Source organism: Filicampus tigris, chromosome 13, assembly GCF_054856515.1.
Source record: "Filicampus tigris isolate MCC_2025a chromosome 13, RoL_Ftig_1.0, whole genome shotgun sequence".
Taxonomy (NCBI): Eukaryota; Metazoa; Chordata; class Actinopteri; order Syngnathiformes; family Syngnathidae; genus Filicampus; species Filicampus tigris.
In genome coordinates, this window is record NC_141229.1 from 13,847,247 (window position 1) to 13,869,633 (window position 22,387).

General features: G+C 40.4%; 1 protein-coding gene across 5 annotated transcripts; it reads right to left on the minus strand.

The window, feature by feature from the left end:
* Positions 1-45: 45 nt before the first annotated feature.
* ccdc9b (coiled-coil domain containing 9B) lies at positions 46-20,840 on the minus strand. 5 transcript variants are annotated; one of them, XM_086050544.1, is made up of 15 exons: positions 20,724-20,840; positions 19,311-19,477; positions 17,617-17,709; positions 15,094-15,201; positions 14,831-14,935; positions 14,583-14,747; positions 13,616-13,774; positions 7,123-7,289; positions 5,967-6,016; positions 5,844-5,894; positions 4,889-4,985; positions 3,808-3,841; positions 3,158-3,719; positions 2,129-2,211; positions 46-1,804 (listed from the first exon to the last, which is right to left on the minus strand). In XM_086050544.1, exons 3-15 carry the CDS (start codon positions 17,626-17,628, stop codon positions 1,778-1,780), a joined length of 1,620 nt encoding a protein of 539 aa, XP_085906670.1. In that variant the 5' UTR covers positions 17,629-17,709; positions 19,311-19,477; positions 20,724-20,840; the 3' UTR covers positions 46-1,777. The 5 variants fall into 5 exon arrangements, with proteins under 5 accessions (XP_085906670.1, XP_085906672.1, XP_085906673.1 ...); XM_086050546.1 differs by lacking the exon at positions 17,617-17,709; XM_086050547.1 differs by lacking the exon at positions 17,617-17,709 and having other exon boundaries at positions 14,831-14,962.
* Positions 20,841-22,387: the final 1,547 nt, after the last annotated feature.

Genomic DNA, 22,387 nt, shown 5'->3' on the forward strand with positions numbered 1-22,387 from the left:
GTGCACACGCATTTGAATAACATGAGCACACATGAAGGACACAGCTGCGGAGCCACAACCATCTTTTTAATGTGCCATTTGAGGCGTTACAAGTACATACATCGAAATACAAAATGATGTGGGACAAACTGCTAAAAATAAATATTCTAAACTTCTAAACTCCCAAAGGGGATAAAAAATAAGGTCAACTACACTCTCTTCTATCAAATTAGAACAAGACCTAAGATTTTTTTATGGTTGCAAAAGCCTTAAATGTGTTCTTCCCCAGTGCATTTCTGCTTGAAACCTGATGATTTTTTTTTCTTAAATGTAACCACAGTTGAAGCTGTAAGAACCCTGCAGCATGTCAGTTTACCAATGTACTCGTGGTTACATAACATAACCTTTTTACTACGCTATAACATTCTGCCAAGATCATATTTGGACAAAAAAAAAAGGCTATGTATCATGATTTTGACTCAGTTGAATGGGAACACGTTTTAAAAACACACTTTCATGTAGAAACGTGATATACAAGTGAAAGTCTGGGCTGATGAATACACTGTGTCAATTATATTTGACAAAATACAAGGCACAACAACATTCTCAGGACGCTTGTCAAATAGGACTTGTTTTGTTTCCCCACAATTGACGAAGAAAACAGCGTGAAAGGGCAGCTGCGGTTGAGTCTCTGCGTTTTGACTGACAAACAATCGCGGCCATGCTTGATTTATTTTCAACATCTCGAGTGATTCCCTCCCAGATGTGCCTCAAGGCCTCAGTGGACAAATTAAGAGTGGGACAACTGACTGGTTATCCGCACACTGTCTATTTAAATGGAAATAGAGGAGAAAAAAAAAAAAAAAAAAAAAAAAGCAAGTGCAAAAGTCTTAGTTTTGAAGGCATGACCAATATATTTCATATCCCTGTTGTCAAACCTACAAATGTGCAAAGTTCCATTTCTTATCAAGTGCATTAAATATTACATGTAGCCAGAAAGTGACGGTAGATTTTGACCAAATTGTGTTCTTGACTATACATGAACATGTATATTTTTGAAATGAAGAAACATTCCAATGCATCAAGCTGAGCATTAGGTCAGGCAAACGAACATAATGGGGTGCCTATGCTCTGTGGTGTGTGCAAAATGTGTACAGTATGAGACAATCATTTTTACGATGTGCATCCAAGCAGTACTTGCAAAATGCCCTCCGTTTATATTGTTCATGTCAAAAGCATACAGGTACAGTGTCAGTAGTTAAGTTTATAAATCAACTCTATTGCTGGAAAACAAAACAAATCTGTATTAGTTAATAATGAAAGTCTATGAACAGGTGAGTTAGATAAGGCCACCGACTGATGCTGGAAGCAGTTGCTAACACATTAGCTCCTCTCACTGTTTGGGTGGAAAACTGCAGATTCGAACTTTTTTTTCCCCAACAATACAAATATTTTCCCATTATTGAAACTGGCCCAAGGGCTGAATCAGGCACTACACAAATAGACTAAGTCAAATGTTTCTTTTCAAGTCCAACTTCCTGTATAATTACACTAATGTAGCTTACAGTCTGCATACAACAACATGTAAACATTCAGTGGTATTGCACTCAAATGCACACACGGGAAATGATGTGTCACCACGCATGCTTTCGTACTCATAAAGTGCTCGGACGCAGCAATACTCTGAAACACCATCATGTTGCATCAAACAGATGTGACGCACTGCAAGGCTTGGAGCCACGCCTCCATTGAGAGCATCCACATTTTGAGTCTTTTCAGTATTTGCATCCCGAACATGTTAAACAATCTTCCCATGCTCTCTGGCCTGCAAACAAAGAACAGAAAGTGCGATTACCTTCCCATTCATCACATAGGTAATCTCACTGTGCACACTTTAACACGGAGGTCTATTCCAATAGGGGATGAGATGAAGGGCCTTGCATGAGACTATTTGTGCTGCACTCCAACTGGCCCCCGGGGGTGGTGAATATACTTCAACTGAAATTGGATATCACAAAGCTGCCGCTTACACACACCGGCCGTTTCTCTCTCTTCATCTATTTAACATCATCCTCCATTTGCACTTTCCATCAGTCAATTTACACACCTATCGATTCCCCTCGGCCCGCTGCTTCTGCCTCACACTGACCTTGTCGCTGCAGCTAAAGTGTTCCGGGTGTGACTCCCCTGATTCCAGGCTCAAGACGCATACACGCGAGTCAAGAGATTCCTCTGTGAAAGAAAAACAGAGTTAAATTTCGCACTGTCATTTAATGGCTAGTTTATTAGTGAAACCTGCATAATCCGGTGTATGTAGTGCAGGACTCCAGACTAACTTTTTTTTTTTTTACTAGGAGCACAGTGGCCCCTAATCTGGAATATTACGGGTGCACACTGTAATTTGATTTGTATAAATGTTCACATTTACACTCATTTTTACTATATTTCTGTTAAATTGGGCGAAAGTGTAGTTCAAGAGTTTGTCAGCGTCAAAAACTATTCACAAACAAAGAAAAAAATGATCATTTATTTGACACACATGCGCAAGTAGATGAAAAATGTACTTGCACTGTCTCCAATTTTGATACTGTGTCAATCAAAACCAGGCACAGCACCATCATTTTTTTCTCTCCTGGGGCTAAGGGGGTCTAAACTGATATGTGGGGGCCATCCCTCACAAACATACGGAGTACAGGTGCGGCGTACAGGGGGCTTTACCGGGGCTACACGGATTTCTAACGGGGCTATAGGATAAGATAAGATAAGAATGCCTTTATTGATCCAACAGTGGGGAAATTTTCAGTGTTACAGCAGCAAAGATATAGGTCACACAGGGACGGCGGCATAGTGTAGCCATTAATGTATAAAAGCATAATAAGTATAATATAGTAAGTATAATAGCACCACCTAGCCGCAGTGTAGCGCCGTGCGTGATGAAAAACGAGCATTTTTATCTTTTATAGGCATAAAGGTTGATACAGCTTGACTCTTATTCCTATGTGAGGCTATATTTAGTGAAGTGTCCGGTCAACAGTTGTCTCTTACTCTCTTTGTATTATATTCTCCCAATATTCAACTCATTATGATTTTTAATTCGTTATCAGTTCGGCAATGTTGCATGTCAACAGATTTTGCAGGTGCACCTAATGCTGTGTCGAGTGAGTGCAGAGTAGCCTACCTGTGTTTGTGTTAGACTTGGTGAGCTCCACAGGCTGGTCAGAGCTTTCCAGTAGAGAAGCGCAGGCCTTGTCAACAGGGGGGCAGCAGGGCACCGCTGTGGGGCCACTGATGTCTTTTTTAGAAAATTCCCTTTCAAAAGCCTGCTGCTGGCAATGACTCTCTTCATCCTGGGCACTTTCCAGATGCTGCTGGGGCACTTTATGCCCGATTTCTTTCTGCGAGGAAGCTTTTAAGAAGAATGTTGGACTGGATTCAGAGTTGGAGGAATCCTGAGAGCTTGTGATTTGCTTTGTGTGAGCCCCCTGGATGAGCTCCTGTGAGAATCGCACTTTCTTCTCTGAAGCCCGAGGGGATGAGGCATCTGCTGTCTCCTGCACTGAGGTGTCTGCTCTCAAGGTAGCCAAAGAACTTTTGGATCCGCCCACTTCCTCACACGCATTTGAAATATCTGGACTCGGCGCCGGCTTTGTTTTTGAGTCCTGATGTCTTTGCGCTTCCGCCTCAGCGTCCGTAAGTGTATCGAGCTCCTCTAGGAATTCCTCCAGTGTTGTATCTGAAGTCTATAAACGAGACATTAAGTCAGATGTACGTAAAAGCTTCTTAAGTGACATTTCCCTGAGCTGTAATTACCAAAATGGTTGACCTCACCTGTAGATTATCTCCTTCTTCTTGATCTTGCCATCTAAAAAAGGACCACCATTTATCAGAAGTGTTAATGAGAAGCACTCACGCTTTTATTGCTGTGTGCATTTTGTAGTTCCATTGGCAGCAGTCCAGCCCTACCTCAGAAGCCCTTTAGGACTCACCTGAGTGATGTATTGAACTGTCGCCTTGTTTCAATTGGCTCACTACAGCCGTGACTGATATGTAATAATTTATACAGAACCTCACAAAAATGAGAACACCCCCTCACATTTTAGGAAATATTTAATTTGACTTTTCCATGGGACAACGCTGCAGAAACGACACTTTACTACATCTAAAGTGGTTATTGTACAGCTTGTATAACAGTTTTTTTTTTTGACTCCTCAGAATAACTAATTGCCATGAGTGTGAAAATTTTCAAATTGGGCCTAAACAGCCATTTTCTCTCCCCACGTGACTAATATGACAATTAGTGTTAAAAGGTCTCAGGAGTGAACAGACAGCAGTTAAATTTTTTGTTATGCTCCCACACTCTCATATTGGTCGCTGGAATTTCAATATGGGACCTCATGGCAAAGGATGTAACAAAAATGAATTGTTGCAACACATAAGGATGGCCTATAGGCCATAAGAAGACTGCTACTGCAGCACGGCGGAGAAGACAATAGAGCAGTTTTAAAGGACAGGTTTCACTCAGAACATCACCAAAGAAGAAAACAATATGAGGGAGGGTACTCACTTTTGTGATGACGGATATTCATAATGCAACGTGACCACATGACCTGAGAGCCTCCACGCCAACCAACACACAAGACTGTTTCACAACAGAGCAAAGCTACAGCGACAAAGAACGTTGCGAGATGTGAATGAAGCCTTCTGGGATATTTAATCAGCTGCCACTACTTCCAGTTCAACTATCACGACATCCTTGGGAATTGATGTTTTAGCGCACAGTGCGGAAAAACAAGTCTTCCCATGTGGTGTGAGACATTCCGTATCCCAATGGTTGGATTAACTTCTTCGTCCGAGTGTTGTTTGCGTGCAAGCCGGCTGTAAAAGAAGATGTCAGAGCTGCTGTACTGACCTTCTGGCCCTCCCAGTCAGACGATCTTTGCCTTTTGCGTTGCTGCTCATTACTTGTACGTTTTTAGTTGACTTGTCTTTGCCTCGCTTCTCATGACCTAAGACAAATTAAAAGTCACTGTCAGCTGGAGCCAATTTCTGTCCCCCAAGATACATTCCATCCGACCATTTTCGATATCTCTTTTCCTCATTAGGGTTGCAGGTGAGCTGGAGCTAACATTAGATAGGCAAATAACCTTTTACACTTACCTGTCCATTTATTCATTGAGGGAGGTGTACCATTACCATGTACCATTTCAAAAAGAAAGGTAGCCTCCGATTTCCCTCCACACAATAGTTTTAACTGTTAAAGTCTTACTTAGACATCATTGCTAAATGGCTGTTCCATTTTTAAAAACCCTTAAGCAGCTTGTTCAAGAACAAGTTATAATGCATAATTCAATGTTGCTCCTTGCTTAGACTAAATTGAGTATTTATTTATAACTGCGCCATCTCTTGCCGGGTACTACATTTATCAAATCTCTAGAACCTCCTGAGGATCACTATTCAATATTTTAATATATCATCACTGTCCTGTGAAAAACACTTATCTCCAATTTTGGTGTCTGTAATGCAGAAACACCATTCATGTAAAAATAAGAAAATGAAAAAAAATGGAGATACGTGTTTTTCACATGACGTCGACGATATGAGGTATTTTATGGCATTCAAATTGGTGCTGTAATCCCCCCCAAGTGCCTTTTTTTCTCCAAGTGGTTATCCCTACAGTTTATCCAGTTTAATTAACACCAAAGACCGACAGTATTCACATTATTTCTAGTTTGAGTAGCTCGAGCCAGTAAGTTGTTTAATCAAACATTTTTCCTTTTCTTTACAACAAGTACTGTAGTGTATGTTCATACTTAAAAGCAATAAACAGTTAAATATAGGCCAAACAGCTTTGCTTTGACAACTACCTCGTGTGTCAGCACCAGACCTATGCTGTCCTCTTCTGGCACTTCGTCCTCCTGGTAACGTAAAAAGTAAGGATGAAAGTAACACAATTGTCACAGAACATAATTAGGTGGAGACAATCTCACCTCTACTTGCAGGCACCCAATCTCGGTTAGGTAGGGATTTGTCTAAAAACCTACAGGCAAAACTTCAGTTTAGTTTAGTAAAAGTGTCAAGAGATTATTTTCATGCCCAGTACTATAAAAATTCTCTTTCTCCATTCAAGCAATTCATCATTCTTAACTCTACGAGCATTCGAGCTATACAATTTAGCAAATAATTGTTGTGTATTAAGTATGCAACAAGGATTTAAGAAATGAAAGTGCAGCATGATGAAGTAATGCTTTGTCAGCTCACAGCTCACTAACACCATCTCAACAATTGGTGAATCGGACACAAATGTGGTCTGTTCATCCCGGTGGTCCTTGTTTAAAACGCACCAAATAAGGCAAGGTATTCCATCCCTCATCCCCTAGCTTAAAATAGCCGCTCCTCCCTTGTCTCTTTACGTTTTGATGCTTCCCTAAACAGTACATTCATTTACCCCGCTACGAGTACCAAGTGCCTCCTTTGAAATCTCGTCGTCCATACCATCTCTGCTATTAAATGGATAATATACTGTATGATCGCTTGACTTTAAAAACATGTGTTTCACTTGCTAATTGGCTCATTTTAAAATCCTTTAAAATGAACTCAACTGTTTCAATGAACTATCAATTAAAACACATTACCGTGGCAAATACATTGCTTAAAGGGGAAGTCAACATCAGGATATTTTTTCCAGAATATGCAGGCCCACTAGTCTGAACACGACATTCTGATTAATATTGCGCTTATGGAATATGAGAAATCCACCCGTTTTTAGCTAGCTCAGGGGGTGACCATTTTGTCACTTCTGTCGACTGAATGACATCCAAATTGCTCAGGGCTGAGATAAAGATCAATCATGGCTCAGCTTCAGAAAACATGTGAGCCGTGATTGGTCGTTATCTGAGCAAATGGACAAAATGGCCACCCCCTTGAGATGGCTAAAAGTGGGTGCATTTTGCTGCTTAATTTATATTCCACAAATGCAATATTAATCAGAATGCTGTATTCAGACTAGTGGGCCTGCATTTTCTGGAAAAAAATGATTGGGCTGACTTCCTTCTTTAACAAATTTATCAGCCCACCTGTCCATGTACCAGACACAACAACAGCAACAAATGTAATGACATGCGTAGCGGAGGTAAGAAGTCTTACATGTTCTCTGTTTTGTCTATGTCCCATGCCCGCCTCCACTGTCCCTTTGCGTTCTTGTGACGCGCCACTCTCTCCTTGTCAATCTTCTCTCGCTCCTTTTTCCATTGCAGGTACTCCTCCTGCTCCTCCTTCGATGTGGGAACGGTAAGATCTGTGATTTCCAGCTCCTTGACACAGACAAAAATAGCTCAGTGCTTTTGTGAGTATAAAAAAAAGTCCCTGGTGGATTTGACTGAAATATTCCAGGAAAATTTGCTTCTAAAGTCGCGCCCAGTGTTTGATCTGCCGTCAAGATTCAACAAACCCCAATTCCAATGATATTGGGGAGTTGTGTAAAACGTAAAGAAAAACAGAATACAATGATTTGCTAATCAATTTCATTTGTTTCCAAAAGAGCTGGGACAGTTGGGAAATGCTCAAAAAACACCTGTTTGAAAAACTCCCCAAGTGAACAGGTTAATTGGAAACAGGTGAGTATCGTGATTCCATATAAAAGGAGCATCCACAAAATACTCTGTTGTTCACAAGCAAGGATGGGGTGAGGTTCAGCGATATGTGAACAACTGCTTGATCAAATAGTCCAACAGTTTAAGAACAACATTTCTCAATGTACAGTTGCAAGGAAATTAGAGATCCATAACATCATCAGAAGATTCAGAGAATCTGGAGAAATCTCTGCAGTTAAGCAGCAAGGCAGAGGACCAACATTGAATGCCCGTGACCTTCAATGTCACAGGCGGCGCTGTATTAAAAAACTGCTTGGGGCTCAGGAACACTTTAAAGAACCATTGTCAGTTAACAGTGCAAAACAGTTCTACAAGTACAAATTCTACAAGAAATGTCATAAAAGTGCAAACAGGTTTTGGAGCAACATATGATGTGACCCTAGCAAGGTCTTTTTCAGGGATGTCCCTGCTTAGTTCAACAAGACAATACCAAGCCACAGTCTGCATGTGTTACTATAGCATGGATTCATAGTAAAAGACTATGAGTACAGGAATGGTTTGCCAGCAGTCCAGACCTGTCGCATTATGAAGCACAACATCAAGAAGAATTGAAAGGAATTCCATTTACAAAGCTAAACGTTCAGTGTCCTCACTTCCCAAACACTTGAGTGTTGTTAAACGGAAAGGTAATGTAACACAGTGGTAAACCTGCACCTGTCACAGCTTTTATAGAATGTGTTACAGGGATCAATTTAAAATTAGTGAATATTTGCCCCCAACAACCAAAAAGTTAATCAGTTTGAACATTAAATATCTTTTCTTTGTGGCGTATTTAATTGAATGCATTCTGTTTTCATTTATATTTTACACATACAGCATCCCAATTTATTGGAATTGAGGTTCGTAGTATGGTCAGGAAGACAGTTCAGCACACCACTGGAACAAGTTGGAGGCACTAGTAGAATGACAGTTTAACCAGTGACCTTATACTGTCAGTATGACATTTCTTGTAGAATTTGTACTTGTAGAACATCCAGGTCACCCTAGTAAAACGTCTTACTAGCAATTTTTTTCCACGAGTGTATGAAAACACTGCACTCTCGTAGAACGACTAGGGCACGCTAATGACGAGGGTGCACTGCCCTTACTGCTCACTGCAGTATACTAAGTAGAGAAGAATGGAAAGCAACTCACTAACAAATCCAAGAACACATTTCTTTTTGCATGTGTCTCACTATGTCCGTCAATTGTCATCAAAGTTGAGTCCACAATGCATTGTTTTTATGTGATATAACAACAGTTAATTTCTGTTTACTCTTGTATAACAATTTAGAATATTAAGTTTCTCGAAAAACGCTGACTCGTGGATCTTGATACAGATTAATTTACTATTATTTCCTAGGGCAGAATAGATTTTAATTTTGAACAAATTCAAGGTTTGGAATAAATTGAATGGTGTTTGACCTAACAGGTGCGGTTGTACATTAGTGTAGATTAAAATCATGGTCGTGCTGATTTATTAGTAATGGAGCATCAGCAAAAGTGCAGCCGAAACACTCATGCTATTTCGTTTTTATTAGAATACATTTGAGCCGTTGCTCACGCTAATCTGCACTAAACAGTGCAGTGGAGCGGAAGAAAATAATCTCATTAAATATCGACCGTCAAAAACAAGAAGTGCATCTCGTCTCTAAAATGATCATTAATCGCCAACACGACAGCAATGGAATTATAGGGTGGTGTTCAAAATGAAATAACAATGAGATATTATTGCAAGACTCGTTCCCTCCATGGATACCAAAGTATTCCCTTTTGGTCTGCACGGATTACAAAAAAGATATGTGTTTGTGTATCATGATTACTGTGAATCCACACAATGGAATACACTCAGATAATAGAGCTGGAAAAGCATAGTCTACAGTAAGTGCAATTATGTCCCCTCCCTTCATTCTGCTCTTAACCTGTTTATTGATTACAGTGATGTGAGCAGAAAGGATTGCGTGTGATACTAAAAGGAGATGTGATGGAAGCTTTTTAACACATCAAAGCGGATCGAGGCTGTGTGCGCTTGTTACAAAAGCCCTGGAGTGAACCAGGACAACTGAGGGAAATCATGCAAAAGCCATCTGAGAGAAAGTGCTTGTTTTTATTTACATAAAGTAGGCAGAATAGATTATTACTGCCGAAGACTATTAAAGAACTTTAAAACGACACGATTCTGGGAAAGAATCAATGTGCCTCTCAGCACATTAATTCTTACTGCGACACTAAAAACAATATGAGAGGGAGAAAAGAGCGATGAGGGTGATGTTTTCCCACTAATGTTTGTACCAATCACAGCCAAGTAAACATGTTGCCTTCCCGGAACACCAACATGGCATGTACTCATCTCTGTGTTTTTCCATCTCCTGCTTGTCCTCTGGACCCCAAAGGACACTGGGCACCACAAGGGAAGTTACTCCTTGCATGTTCCAACAAGCCTGCTGCTATCAGCCCAGGCCACCCTGCTAAATATTACTTGTCAAAAGACTGTCTTCATGAAGAGCAATGTGAGAGGCCAGTTTCCAGTGACAAGTCTCCAATTGGACACTTCAATCGGTACACTTTCAGAAAGAGCTGAGATATGACATTGTAAGAACTATACATACTTCTTCGTTTGTTTGATAATCAAGCAGCAATGATATTACCAAATTCAATTTTATAACAATACTTTATATATTATAGACTGTATGTATTTACATATTTAGAGATTAATCTGTTAAAACACAACTTCCTCTCATGGCATTATCACTTTTTTCCTCATTATGTTTATTGTTATAACTGTCACGTACGGAGTAGGAATTGGACCCAAAAGCAGACAGGAGACAAAAATGGCGAGGCAAAAGTCTTTATATGCAAAATTTCAGTGTTAGCAGCAGGGCATGGAAGGGAAAATGTTCTGACATGTGAGTAACGCAAGCTTACATACAGAAAAAACACGCCCAACCCTTTGAGACCAAATAAAGGACAACACAATTAGCAGCATCAAGGAGCTTAAGACCCAAACCCAGCCACAATATCATAACAGATCATAACGGTACAGAAATGTACAGTATGATCATACAATATTATCTATCTATCTATCTATCTATCTATCATAATGGTGCACATCAACGTGCCCTTAAACATGACTGAAAAGTGTCTCATCAATGCAGCCATAGATTGCAATCAAACCGAGAGGGGTCAGATTTAAGGGCCAACACTGCCCCCAAGTGGATCAATAGCGACACAGCAGGACAGACCTGATTGCAAATTTCAACTGCAATGACGTCATCCAAGCAGTTTTGGGACAAGTCACTATATACAGTAAAAGGAGGAGGGGAAAAAATGTGTTAACATTTCAGAAGGGAAATTGCTCTGCTGTAAATATTACAGATATGTCATAATGAACTCTGTGAGAGGTGGTCTGATGTGTCCACGCAGATTTTACACTCTGCAACCCTCATCAAAAATCCACGTTGACAGGAACACAAAAACACCCTTCTACCTTTCCTTTTTCCTTTGTCATCTGTCCTCTGTCTCACACTCCTTCTTCCTCTCTGACCCTTTCCTGGCACCTCACCAGGCCTCTCTTTTTGGCTGCATAATAAGCCTTTTCATGGCGAGAAAGCAGTTGAATGTTAATTAGATCAAATTGGCCTTTTCAGGCGGGTGATGAGAAATGCAACACAATCGTGCTGGAGGAGAGCAAACCACTTAAGCAAGGAGAAATAAGAGGCTGGAAGCAGACATATTTTCTCCCCTCACTACCCTCTATTGTCACTCAGTGTGTGAACAGACAGCAGTCGCCCGCTCCAAGACATTAGAATCTGCCAGATAGCCACACCCCTTTCTCAGTCACTGTTTATTTCCGAGCACGAACAGCTGGCGTGAACACTGCCATTGCTCTATACGCAGTCTATTCACCCAAGAAAAATGTGTCACATTCCTCCTCCTGTATACCTGCAGCATTTTTCTTTGTTCACAAAGTACATACATTATATCCCATAGCACTGGTTAAGAAACAGCAAGACTTATCACTGGGAGTCACAGATGACTGGTGCACTGGAGTGCTGGCTATTATTCAAGAGCAGATTCAGTGCGGGAGATAAATAAAGAGACAGAAAAGAGAACAGCATGTTCAGCACACTGATTTAGTGCACATTACTTTAACTTGCTCTACCCCTATTTTAGTGCCGCCTCCAAAGACAGCAGTCTATGCTTATGGCGATAAGGATCAGCTGCCTGCGCGTTAGCTTCTTGAAGGACCAGCATTTGAGTGCGTCTACATGCACACGTGAGACGGAACAGCTGTCTCAAGGTTTCTTCATATTCGGACAGGTCTAAGGTCAATGACAGTGTGGCATTTCACTTCATGTGAATGCGCGTCTCAGCCCATTAATGTTAAAACACATGCTCTAAAGTAAAACAAATTGTATCTGATGTGGCATCTAACATGTCAACACATCAATAACAAGGCCTTGCATGAGATGGGAGTCGAGGACTTGGATGGATAGCACAGCCTGTTTCAGATTGAGTGCCACTTAAGGTTCATGTTGAGTGAAAAACAGAAGCGAAAGCCAGCTAATGATTTGTGTTGATTTGTCCAACTGTATGCTAGCAGGCCACACTTCTGATTTCAGGGAGGATGAGCTAAGATGACCGTACATTTTCATTAATTTCATTTTGGTGGAGGAGGAACACTTCCGTTGTGACACATATGACAAAAAGAGAAAATCATTTCCTCTAACTAATTATTTTAAAATGTAATCTAAATTTGAATGCAGGGCTGCTGCTACCCCTATATGGGTGCGATAGCCATTGGGTGCTGACGGGAATTATAACGATTATACGCGAATGTCGTTTTTCAGGCAATGATAATTTGTCGATGGGGGGCGCTGACGGAATTATGAATGACAGTGTATGACAGCGCGTTTTAATCGATGATGGACCACAATGTTAATCTCAATTTGATATGTTTTCACCGACGTAGCGGCTAACATTAGTGTTTCGCACGTTAGCATACTAGTCCGTTGTTGTTATATTTCCGTCTATTGTTGTTGGCCGCCTATGATGACAACAGTCTTATAAGGCAGCAAAGCGGCGTCCGCTCATCTCGTCCGCTCGCTCCCATGGCACGGCGCCCTCGTTATTCATCAAAGTGAATTTGGCAAATTTGGGCCCCCCACGGACGAGATGGTGCCCCCCACAAACGACGCACTACACGCTGTGCGTTTAGGGAGCGGCCACTCTGGTTGGATGCCCTAACGTTCGCACAACTCAAGATTGTAAGTCTACAACAGCAGTTATGAGTGATGTCATATCACGGATGACTTCATTGTACCTCATGAGGTTTCAGTTCAGTGAGCATCACAGGATTAACATTTGTTTTTTACAGATTCTCTGTTTTTTCTTATGGATTATGACTTTGATTCCAATAGAGACCAAAGGATATTAGGCTAAAACCATGACAAAAATGTAATGAATTTTACTGTGGCTTACTTCTTTTTACACGTTTGTGACAAGTGAGAATGCCAAGAAATAACATCCTTGATCAGGTTGCGTTTCTTCAGAGGCTGCAATAAATTAATTTGTCTGCCTGTTTTCTAGCTGGTTTATGAACAATGATGTAAGATGATGGGAACAGACAGGCGAGATTTGGCTATTTGCATTCCGAAGTCAGGAGTTCATTCTAATTTCATGTGTTCTCCAAATGAGCTGCTTCACAAAGTTTTATGGAAATTTATGATGCATTTCTTTGCATTTTCAATTAATTTAGACTACACAGATCAACATCTGAGACAACAGCAGCTGTATTAATAGTGTCCGTATCCTGATCCCATGCCAGTAACAGCCTTGATAAACCGCCTGTCTGCCAGCCTTTGTGCACCATTGCTGGAGGGGCGTGACCAGTCTGGCATCTATGTAAAACAGCTCTGTGATGCATGAGAGGGGAAACAGGCAGGGCATGAGAGTGGGCGCTGCCTTTTAAATGACTCATCAGTAAAGAGTTCAAGTCTGCAACAAACCTGTGCTGTAATGTCCAACTTGGTCATGTGACACGGTTGTTTTCCTCTCCCTGCCGTCTCCACACTGCCAGCTTGTACCTCATCAGCTGGGCTCTTGACATCTGACAAACGTGGGGGGTCTGGCCTATTTTCAGGCTTCTCACACACCACTCTCTTACCCTAGAAAAGGTTTGTTGTCATAAGTGTGGCAAGGTCTACAGTCAGGGCACTTTATTAGGTACACCAGCAAAAGCTAATGAGATCCCAATGCCGCAGCTGTAGCAACGTTTTGACCTTTATAAATATTAATAAGAATCCTGGTCATGTTTGATTGACATTGTTGAAGTAATGTGAATCACAAACATGAACAACAGAGTCATAGAAACACGATATTTGAGTCACTAACACTCCATTATAATGAGAGCTGTTTCTAATAAATTGTTTCCAATATTATATTTATAAACATAAGAGAATAAAAATATTTGGCAGCGCTCTCAGTGTGATGCATTGCAGTTTTACACCATCGGAATGTAGTGCAAAAGACAGGAACGGTACTTAGTAGCTGGCCAAGACCAAAAATCTGGAGTTGCCTCAGCAGTCAAAAGTAACAATGCTTATTTTTGCTGCTGTATTTTCCAGTTGTGTAGAACTGCTAGCGTCATACTGTGAGCTCTGTCAAACTTTGTCGCATGTAGCGTAAGTAACATTTGAAACACATCTTAGTATGATGGAATACAGCTCTATTCCACTGGAAAGACAGAATTTTTAATCAGCTCTTGTCAGGCGCTCATTAGATTCTGCAGGTGTATGTAATGAAGTGACCCTGGGTTACAGTGAAATCCCCCAAAATGCAATGGATTGAAATAATCAGAAAGACGTATTATTTCAAAAATGATCATGAGACATGCTCAAAGACATTTTACATTTACATACAATAATCTCTCTAAGACTAGACTCTTGACCCACGCTAACATAATGCATAACTCACCTTTTTGCCAGCCATGGTGACAATTAGCTGCTTCTTGTGCCCTCTGCCCACATTGCCGGCAGCCTGCAGAGTAACTTCTTCCCCTCGGCCTGCTCCTGCTTTGTCTTGTCCTTTCCCAGCAGGTGAGCCACTGTTAAAGGATTTGGTCACCACCACGCGACTGACCTGTTCCACACCATGGACAATCAGCCATGAAATAATTCTAAAGTTTCTTTATGGTAGTGCTTTAAATAATGTCAAAAACTCACACAAGTGGACTGGTTTACTGTGATCGTAAGATCATCGGCTTTGCCCTTACGGCTCTGCAACGCCATTCCTTCTTCTTCTGCTCTTTTTTTGTCCTCTTCCACCTCCTAAAGGCAACTCGACCAAATAGATAACTAATCAGGAAGCATATAAGAGAACAAATACTTTCAACAGATTTCAGAGCCTTGCCGTTTAACGCCTCATTCCGACGAGTGAAATAGTCAACGGCACACAGTTCTCTAAGCCTGCAAGCACTTGTCCTCACCTTGTATCTCTTCATGAGCGCTTCGTTCTTTCTTCGAAGTGCCTCGATCTTCTTGTCCAGCTCCAAGTCCCTCTCATGATCCCTTCGAGGTGTCGGGTCACAGCGTATCTGGAAAGACACACATTTTTCATCAGCAATGATAATGAAATATTATATAGATATATATGTATGCATGTGTGTGTAGGGGTTCGTGTGTGTTTCCTCTCAAATGGACAATGTGCATTGCTACGCCTGCTATGATTGCACACAGTCAGATGCCCATTAAGCCACAGATGGAGCGTTCATTATGCAGCTCAGTTACATGCGGGGAATGCATATGCAGGACATTCCAAACATCTCAATGTGGTAAGCAGGGCATGCATCCTTGCGCAATTAGAGGCTCCTTAGCCAAAGATTCTTTGAGCGACTACAGAACAGCACCTACAGCTCATGTAGAGTAAGGCCCATAAATATTTGGTTAATGAAATACTTTATAATTTGGGCAAAGTAATATAATTGTAAATATAACATTTGAATATTTGGAATAGAACAACACGCAGGAATGAGTGCTTGAAGTCTGGAGCGGGTGTACATTCTAAATTCAGAAATTTCTTCCTGGAGATGCTTTGTCAGGCCCTCACATGACGCTACCTACAGTCACTGTTTGTTTGACTGTATTGTTGCCTTCATTTTGGCGTTTCAGTAAGTGAATTTATTTGCCTTCAAAAGGTGAGTTGCTTTTGCAGTATTCTTACAGCAATTGTCAATTATGCACTCTAAAGCAACACCCGATCAATTTTTAGAACTTATAGATATTTTTGAGCTTGTCAACCCTCAAAATGATATAATTGTAGACAGTCCAAAATGACTGGATCAAGAAATCAAAAAGATTATGCTAACATTGAACATTGACTGCAGCAGTTTTGTCACAACTGTGTGACTTTTCTTAAAAGGCAATCCAGATCAATGAACCTCTTCTCCACATAATAGAGAGTTGGAAATGCCTTTGTTTTTAGAAGTAAAGCACAGCTCAAACTATGCTCCCAGTCAAAATGAGGCAATGGAGCACAGATTACTTTAACGCAACCGAACTCAGTTATCCAAAACAATCTTTTTCCACTTCAAGAAAGAAAGGCTATTTTTATTATTACAGCTAATTAATATGACACCATTGACTAGAAATTTTGCCATTAAATTGTGAAAATTCCTAGTCATTGAATAGCTCCAGTTAGGTCATGTCAGGTCAGAACATCTTGACAGAGACCATAAAATGCAAAAACATTATCACATTATACTCTAAGAAGCAAGCTTGGGGAGTAATGGAACACATGTGCTGGCGTTACATATTCAGGATACCCAAATAACTGAACTGTGTTGCATTACAGCTTCAGAAAAAAATATGATAACAAATTACAGGTATATTTACTAAAAAAATAGGATTATTTCACATATTTAATATTGCGTTTGTGGAATATGAATTAATTAGCAAAATACACCCATTTTTATATATCCCAGGAGGCGGCCATTTTGCCACTTGCTGTCGACTGAAAATGACATGACAGTTGGTCAGGGCTCAGGTAATGACCAAACAAGAGCGTTACACTGTTTTTTATACTTTCGGGTTCCTGGTTTTTGGGGGGGGTGGCAAAAATGGGGCTCAGTGACTCGCTTCTTCCCCACTATAAAATAACTTGAAAACTTGTGTAACTAGTAACTGTCTCAGAATGCATTTTTAATTAACCCTCAACAACCTGATTGTAAGGTAGTCCTCAAATAGTGGAGCAGTGATGACAGCATTGAGGTAGCTGTTTCTGTGTACCGGTAATATTACACGCAAGTGCACACACCATAACATTGCAAAGATTCTTACTCTTTTCCCTGGCAGCCTCTATTCCGAGTAATAGAAAAGACTGGCTCAGACTTGACTCTGAGCTACCAAAATGTATTCATAAGTCAGAAGTCCTGTAAAATGCTTCGAACTGCAGAGGTATTGCGAGCATGAGAAAACCTGGGACTCACTTTGGGAGGCAGCATGCAGGAGAGAAGTTTTACCGCACCGCTTTTAGTTGTCAGGGAATCCAAACACAACAGATCATGAGGACATACCACCAAGAATAGTCGCAAGGGAGAGACACTCAGCCGACACTGAATCTCAGCAAAGTCAATGTCAAGCGGTTGTGGCTGCCACCAGCCGCACACTCTCAGCCGCTCATCTCTGTGGGGACGCTACCTTTCTTGGTTTATAAGGCTCCTTCTTTGCAAGGGTGACCTAAATGTGTAAACACAATACCAAACCCCGACAGAGGCATGGTGGGGACACGGGTGGACGGGCAGGCAGGCCAAGGGACAAGGGTGAGCCTGCAAAGAGAAAGCTGCCAAGGCGTCCTACATACCCAGTGGCCCTGCCACCTACAAGAGCTCCATGAGGACAGAGGTAGCCAAACACGAGTGAAACGCTTGCATGCAGCCGCAGCTGAATCTGCGACAGAGCATAAGCCAAAACCAGGCAGAGGAAGACAGCGGGCAGCGAGATAAGGCACTCACAGGTCTTTCCATGTCAGCGCTGATAGCAAGGCTGGGTCCAGACGCACAGCAGCCGAGGCGGCGGCGAGGGCTGCCTGGAGTCCACGATCATGCCTTGATCACAATGAGCAGAGTTGGGCAAGCAGCCAAGGCAGCCAGCAAACACACAGAGCTCCCCTGTTAACAGATTTCACAGCACCCACCCGCTTGTCCTCCCTCTCCCCCCTTTCCCTTTCTCCAACCCTCCCACCCTCCGTCACATATGCTCTCAGCCTCTTTAAATCACTTGTTCTTTCCCCTCTTCAGTTACTGTAGAATATACTCAATTCAAGATGATGCAAGCGATTTTTCTTTACTAGGTAAAAAAAAAAAAAATCACATATCAATATCAAAAATATAAAATATCCCTTGTCTGCACTTTGACATTCAATACTATATTTTAAGTCCCTGTAAATTGAATTGAGAGATTTGTTTCTAAATACCGGGAATCAGAGGCATTGATCGCCAGGGGGGGATAAAGTAGTCCCCAAGGATTTTGGGGGCCCCCTGTGAAGCCCTGCCCCTCGGTCAACACATTCATTATGGGGGGCAACATTTTGGTGCAATGCGTTTATATTATATGTTTGAAAGCAATTGCTGAAAATGAGAGTAGACGGACAGCTAAACAATACTGAATTATAGAGATGTGTTTTTAACTATTTCAGTTTCCAAATTTTTGGAGGTGTGGCTAAATCTGGCCCAGGGAGTTACTTAGGTACTGTATCTGGCATGAGTCGCTCCTCCCCTACTAGGCTGTATGATAACTTGAGAACTTGCCTTCGTTCACAGCAGTGGTTATCTGGCACAATTGCAACTTATTTAATTATAGCTCATTTTTACCACTATATCATGCAGCTAGCTAGCAAGCTATGCCTACAACCAGAAAATGCATCTACCCTGGATGCCACTATTTACAGAACAACTCTATGTCCTTATTTAAATTTAAAAAGTGAGGAAATGACGCCGAAAACAAGCCCGCCACCCGTTTGCCAGTGTGGTGTGGAAAGCACCGTGATCACCAAGTGAGATTTATTCCAGCCACCGGAGGCTTTAAGCGGATATATTTTCACGGCTCAAAAATGTAAGGATTTGGAGATAGATTACGTAGTATCCATTTATTAATGGGGTGTGGTTTCACACATTCAGTGGCCACGCCCACAGTGTTTGAGAGCAGAGATGAAGACTTGATTTTTCATGATTTTGAAGCCTCATTTTCAATACTTGCCGTTTTTTTAATCTTTTTTTATTTGTCATATTTGGCAGGGTTGTCAACAACACTCTTATGTGCTCTCTCAAATTTAGAAGGCATATTTATTTTCGCTTTACTGGGACTTCAAATGCAGGTAAGGGAAATAGATAAATAATGTAACTGGACACCCAAATCAACTAATTATTTCTATTCCTTCTACAATCACAGTAAAAAGTGGGTACTCGCCTCAGATAAGACACTGCAAAGAAATGTTTTGCAAGCACACATTGTACAATATAGATTAAAGTTAGACTACATTACCTACTTGAATATAGAAAACAGCAAAAAAAGAAACATCTCATTTTCATTTTGGGCGACTCTCAATGTCAATGGAGCAGGTATGCTGAATTTAATGTCATGAGGGGAAATAAGGTCAAATGTGGCTGTAGAGGGCCTGTACAATCTACCAACAACATGTGTAACATACCGTGGAAGTTTCCAAAAGGGAAGCAAAGTGGTTGGTTCTCCTTCTTTATACTGTAGTCCCTTTTATCACAAATTTCCCACCTTTTTTAAGTGTCTCGGTACCTGGCACACAATGGACTTGCGCCGTTCATCATACGCCAGTTGGGACTACTCCAGTCCACCACGACCCTGAACAAGATATAAATATAGGTACAGTAAATTGAAGAATTGATCGACTGAAGATCGAAATATCAAGTATGGTTGTCAGTGACGTGCAACAAGTGTTATGTTGCCACAAGCGACCAGACAGATGCCACTGGCTTTTCAGTGAGAGCGATGACAGCAAAAGCAATCGGACTCAGCAAATTCCATATAGCATTATGTGGAAACAAACACAACTTTGCAAGTCACCAGTCTGCAAGGCCAAATGGCATACATTTGGCATGAATAATCCTATTAAGAGGCAACATCCCTTTCCAAGTATGCTATTTAAAGCATTTGATTTACTTAAGGATTAAAATAAAATAGGTTTTGATTGAGAAAACATTTCTACTGAACTTGTACAACAAAGATCCCCATGGTGCCTATAAACACAACTACAGTATATGGACAATTATCAGGACGCATGGCTGTGACACCTATGAAAGCAATGCAAATTGAGGAAAATATGGAATTGTTCGCCCCTTTGCATCTATAACAGCTTCTGATTCTGGTCAAATGGTTGACGTTTCACTTTCCTAAAAGAAAAGATGATGATGTTTCATTTTAAATGTTATTAAATCTATTCCTGTTAAGGCAAAAGAAAATCCTTTTTTGTTTTTGCACACTGTTCCCTTCCTGGAGCCAATATGATCCGTAACTTGGGAACTCCGGTTCCTCGAGAGATATATCCTGCATGTTTTGGATCTCTCCCTACTACAACACACCTGACTCAAATGATCAGGATCATTTCAGACTTCTACCGAGCATGCTGATGAGCTGATCATTTGACTGAATGACCGAGACCGAGTTTTACTTTACTACAACTTTACTAACGTTTTAATATAAATTTAAACAGCAAAATTTCCAAAACAATAACCCCTGCCGCCATGCTCACTGACGTAGGGGTATAAATACATGACGCCACACGCGGTGTCCAATTCTGTAGTTTTTGTGCACTTGTAACCTGCGCCCTCGAACCCTTCGTACACTTTGACTACATGTGCACTTCAGCGAAGACAGTAGGATACAAGTGTGGGTATACGGATTGGACCAAACTCTCCCCTCACTGAAAAGCATTGAACGTTGGTTCGTTGTCATTTCATCTGTGAGGACTATTTTGATTTCAAAATGTGATGAAATGTCGTTTGACTACTATAACAATCTGCCTGCAGAGACAAAAGTGCAATTTTTTATCACACTCGAGAACAAGTCTTATCACTTAATAAGTGCTCACCACAAAGCACTGCGGTGTTGGTTAGCGTCCATTCCGAATTGTCCAGTCCCACTCTCTTCACTGCTTTTACCCACTGTCTCCAACGTTTACTGCCCACACAGTAATTGTGGCGTAAACTGTCTTAAGTGCATTTTGTATTATTGTGAAAGGCGTAACAGGAAAAGCATACGTGGCAATTTGTGACATTGTGAGACACGAAGAGAAGCAAATAAAGACGTTCGAGCTCTAACGTATCGCTTGAATCCCTAAGACAGTAATGTGGAATGATAATTTAGTTTTCATCATGTTATGGTTGGGATATCCAACCGCACAACAACCTAATTTTCACGTTGCATCGTGGGTATTACCAGCAATGCCCGGATATTCGGAATCGGAAGAGCCGTATTTCGTTTTGTAAATCCCCCCTTGTCAAAAATATGAAAAATAAATATAATAATTATACTAGGTAAATACCATATTCACTCCAGCAAATGGAGAAATAAGTGCCCGTCACTAAAATGTTTCAAAAATGAGTTGAACAAATATTTCCAATCTTTATTCCTGATGGTAGAAAGAAGTGAAAAGATAAATGGTTTGGTGGAAACTGCAAAACAATATAATTTGTTTGAATGTGAAGAGTTTCAATGATTGTTACCTTCAAATTGTGTTTTACTTTATTTTATGTTTTTAAACACTTAAAGAAAAGTTTGTAAAATACATCTTTGAAAAAAGCCTTGCAAATGTTCTTTTTCTGTTTCTAATGTATCAAGACAATGTTTTCTGAAGAATGCCAGATGTTTTCCTGTTCAAGAATGTATATAAATAAATGATTTAAAAAAATAGTATTTCAATTTGTGTCTCAAGCTATATTCCATTTTCGTTTCAGAATTGACTTTCCTTACTCGTTGCAGACAGCAAACTAGAAAATCAAGCCCTATTTCAATTTTGGTATTTGTATTTTAAAATGAAAATCAAATAACCAGTCGTTTTTCCATTTTTCATATCTGCTTCAAATCATAACGTCCATTGACCAAAAAAGACACGGACCCTTTTGTCAGTAAATCTGGTTGTCTCCATAAAACAGGCCTATTTTACGTTTTGCTGAAGGTATTTATCGTTGTCCTTCGATTCAAAATACATGTACGGCTTTTAGATGAGGAGTGATGATAATAATAATAATCGATGAAGCAGCCGATGTAGTAATGATCTACCGAAAGAAATTAAATTATTTAAAAATAAATTAATAATAATAATAATAATAGTAATAATAATAATAATTATTATTATTATTATAATTATAATACTAATAACAATAATAATAATAATAATAATAATAATACAGCATGGTGGCGGACGTGCGTAATGAGAACGTTATTTGATGACGACTTTGTAAGACACTGCAATGACACAAAAAGACCACTAGAGGGTAATACCGTACCTTACCAGATTTTGTTTACAGTGTAGCTGTCCGTGTAATCTTTCAAAAATATGATTTTTTTTTTTTTTTTAAATCCCTTTACTTCACTTTATTCTCCTTTTGCCATCACCTGCAATGAGCGCATTGCATTTTTTTAATGCACGGATAAAACATGAGACATTCATTATTGGGACTGGACTGGTTGTAAATGACGAAAGCCAACTTTTTTTTTTTTCTTTTTGATATAACTTTATTTTGCAACTTATTA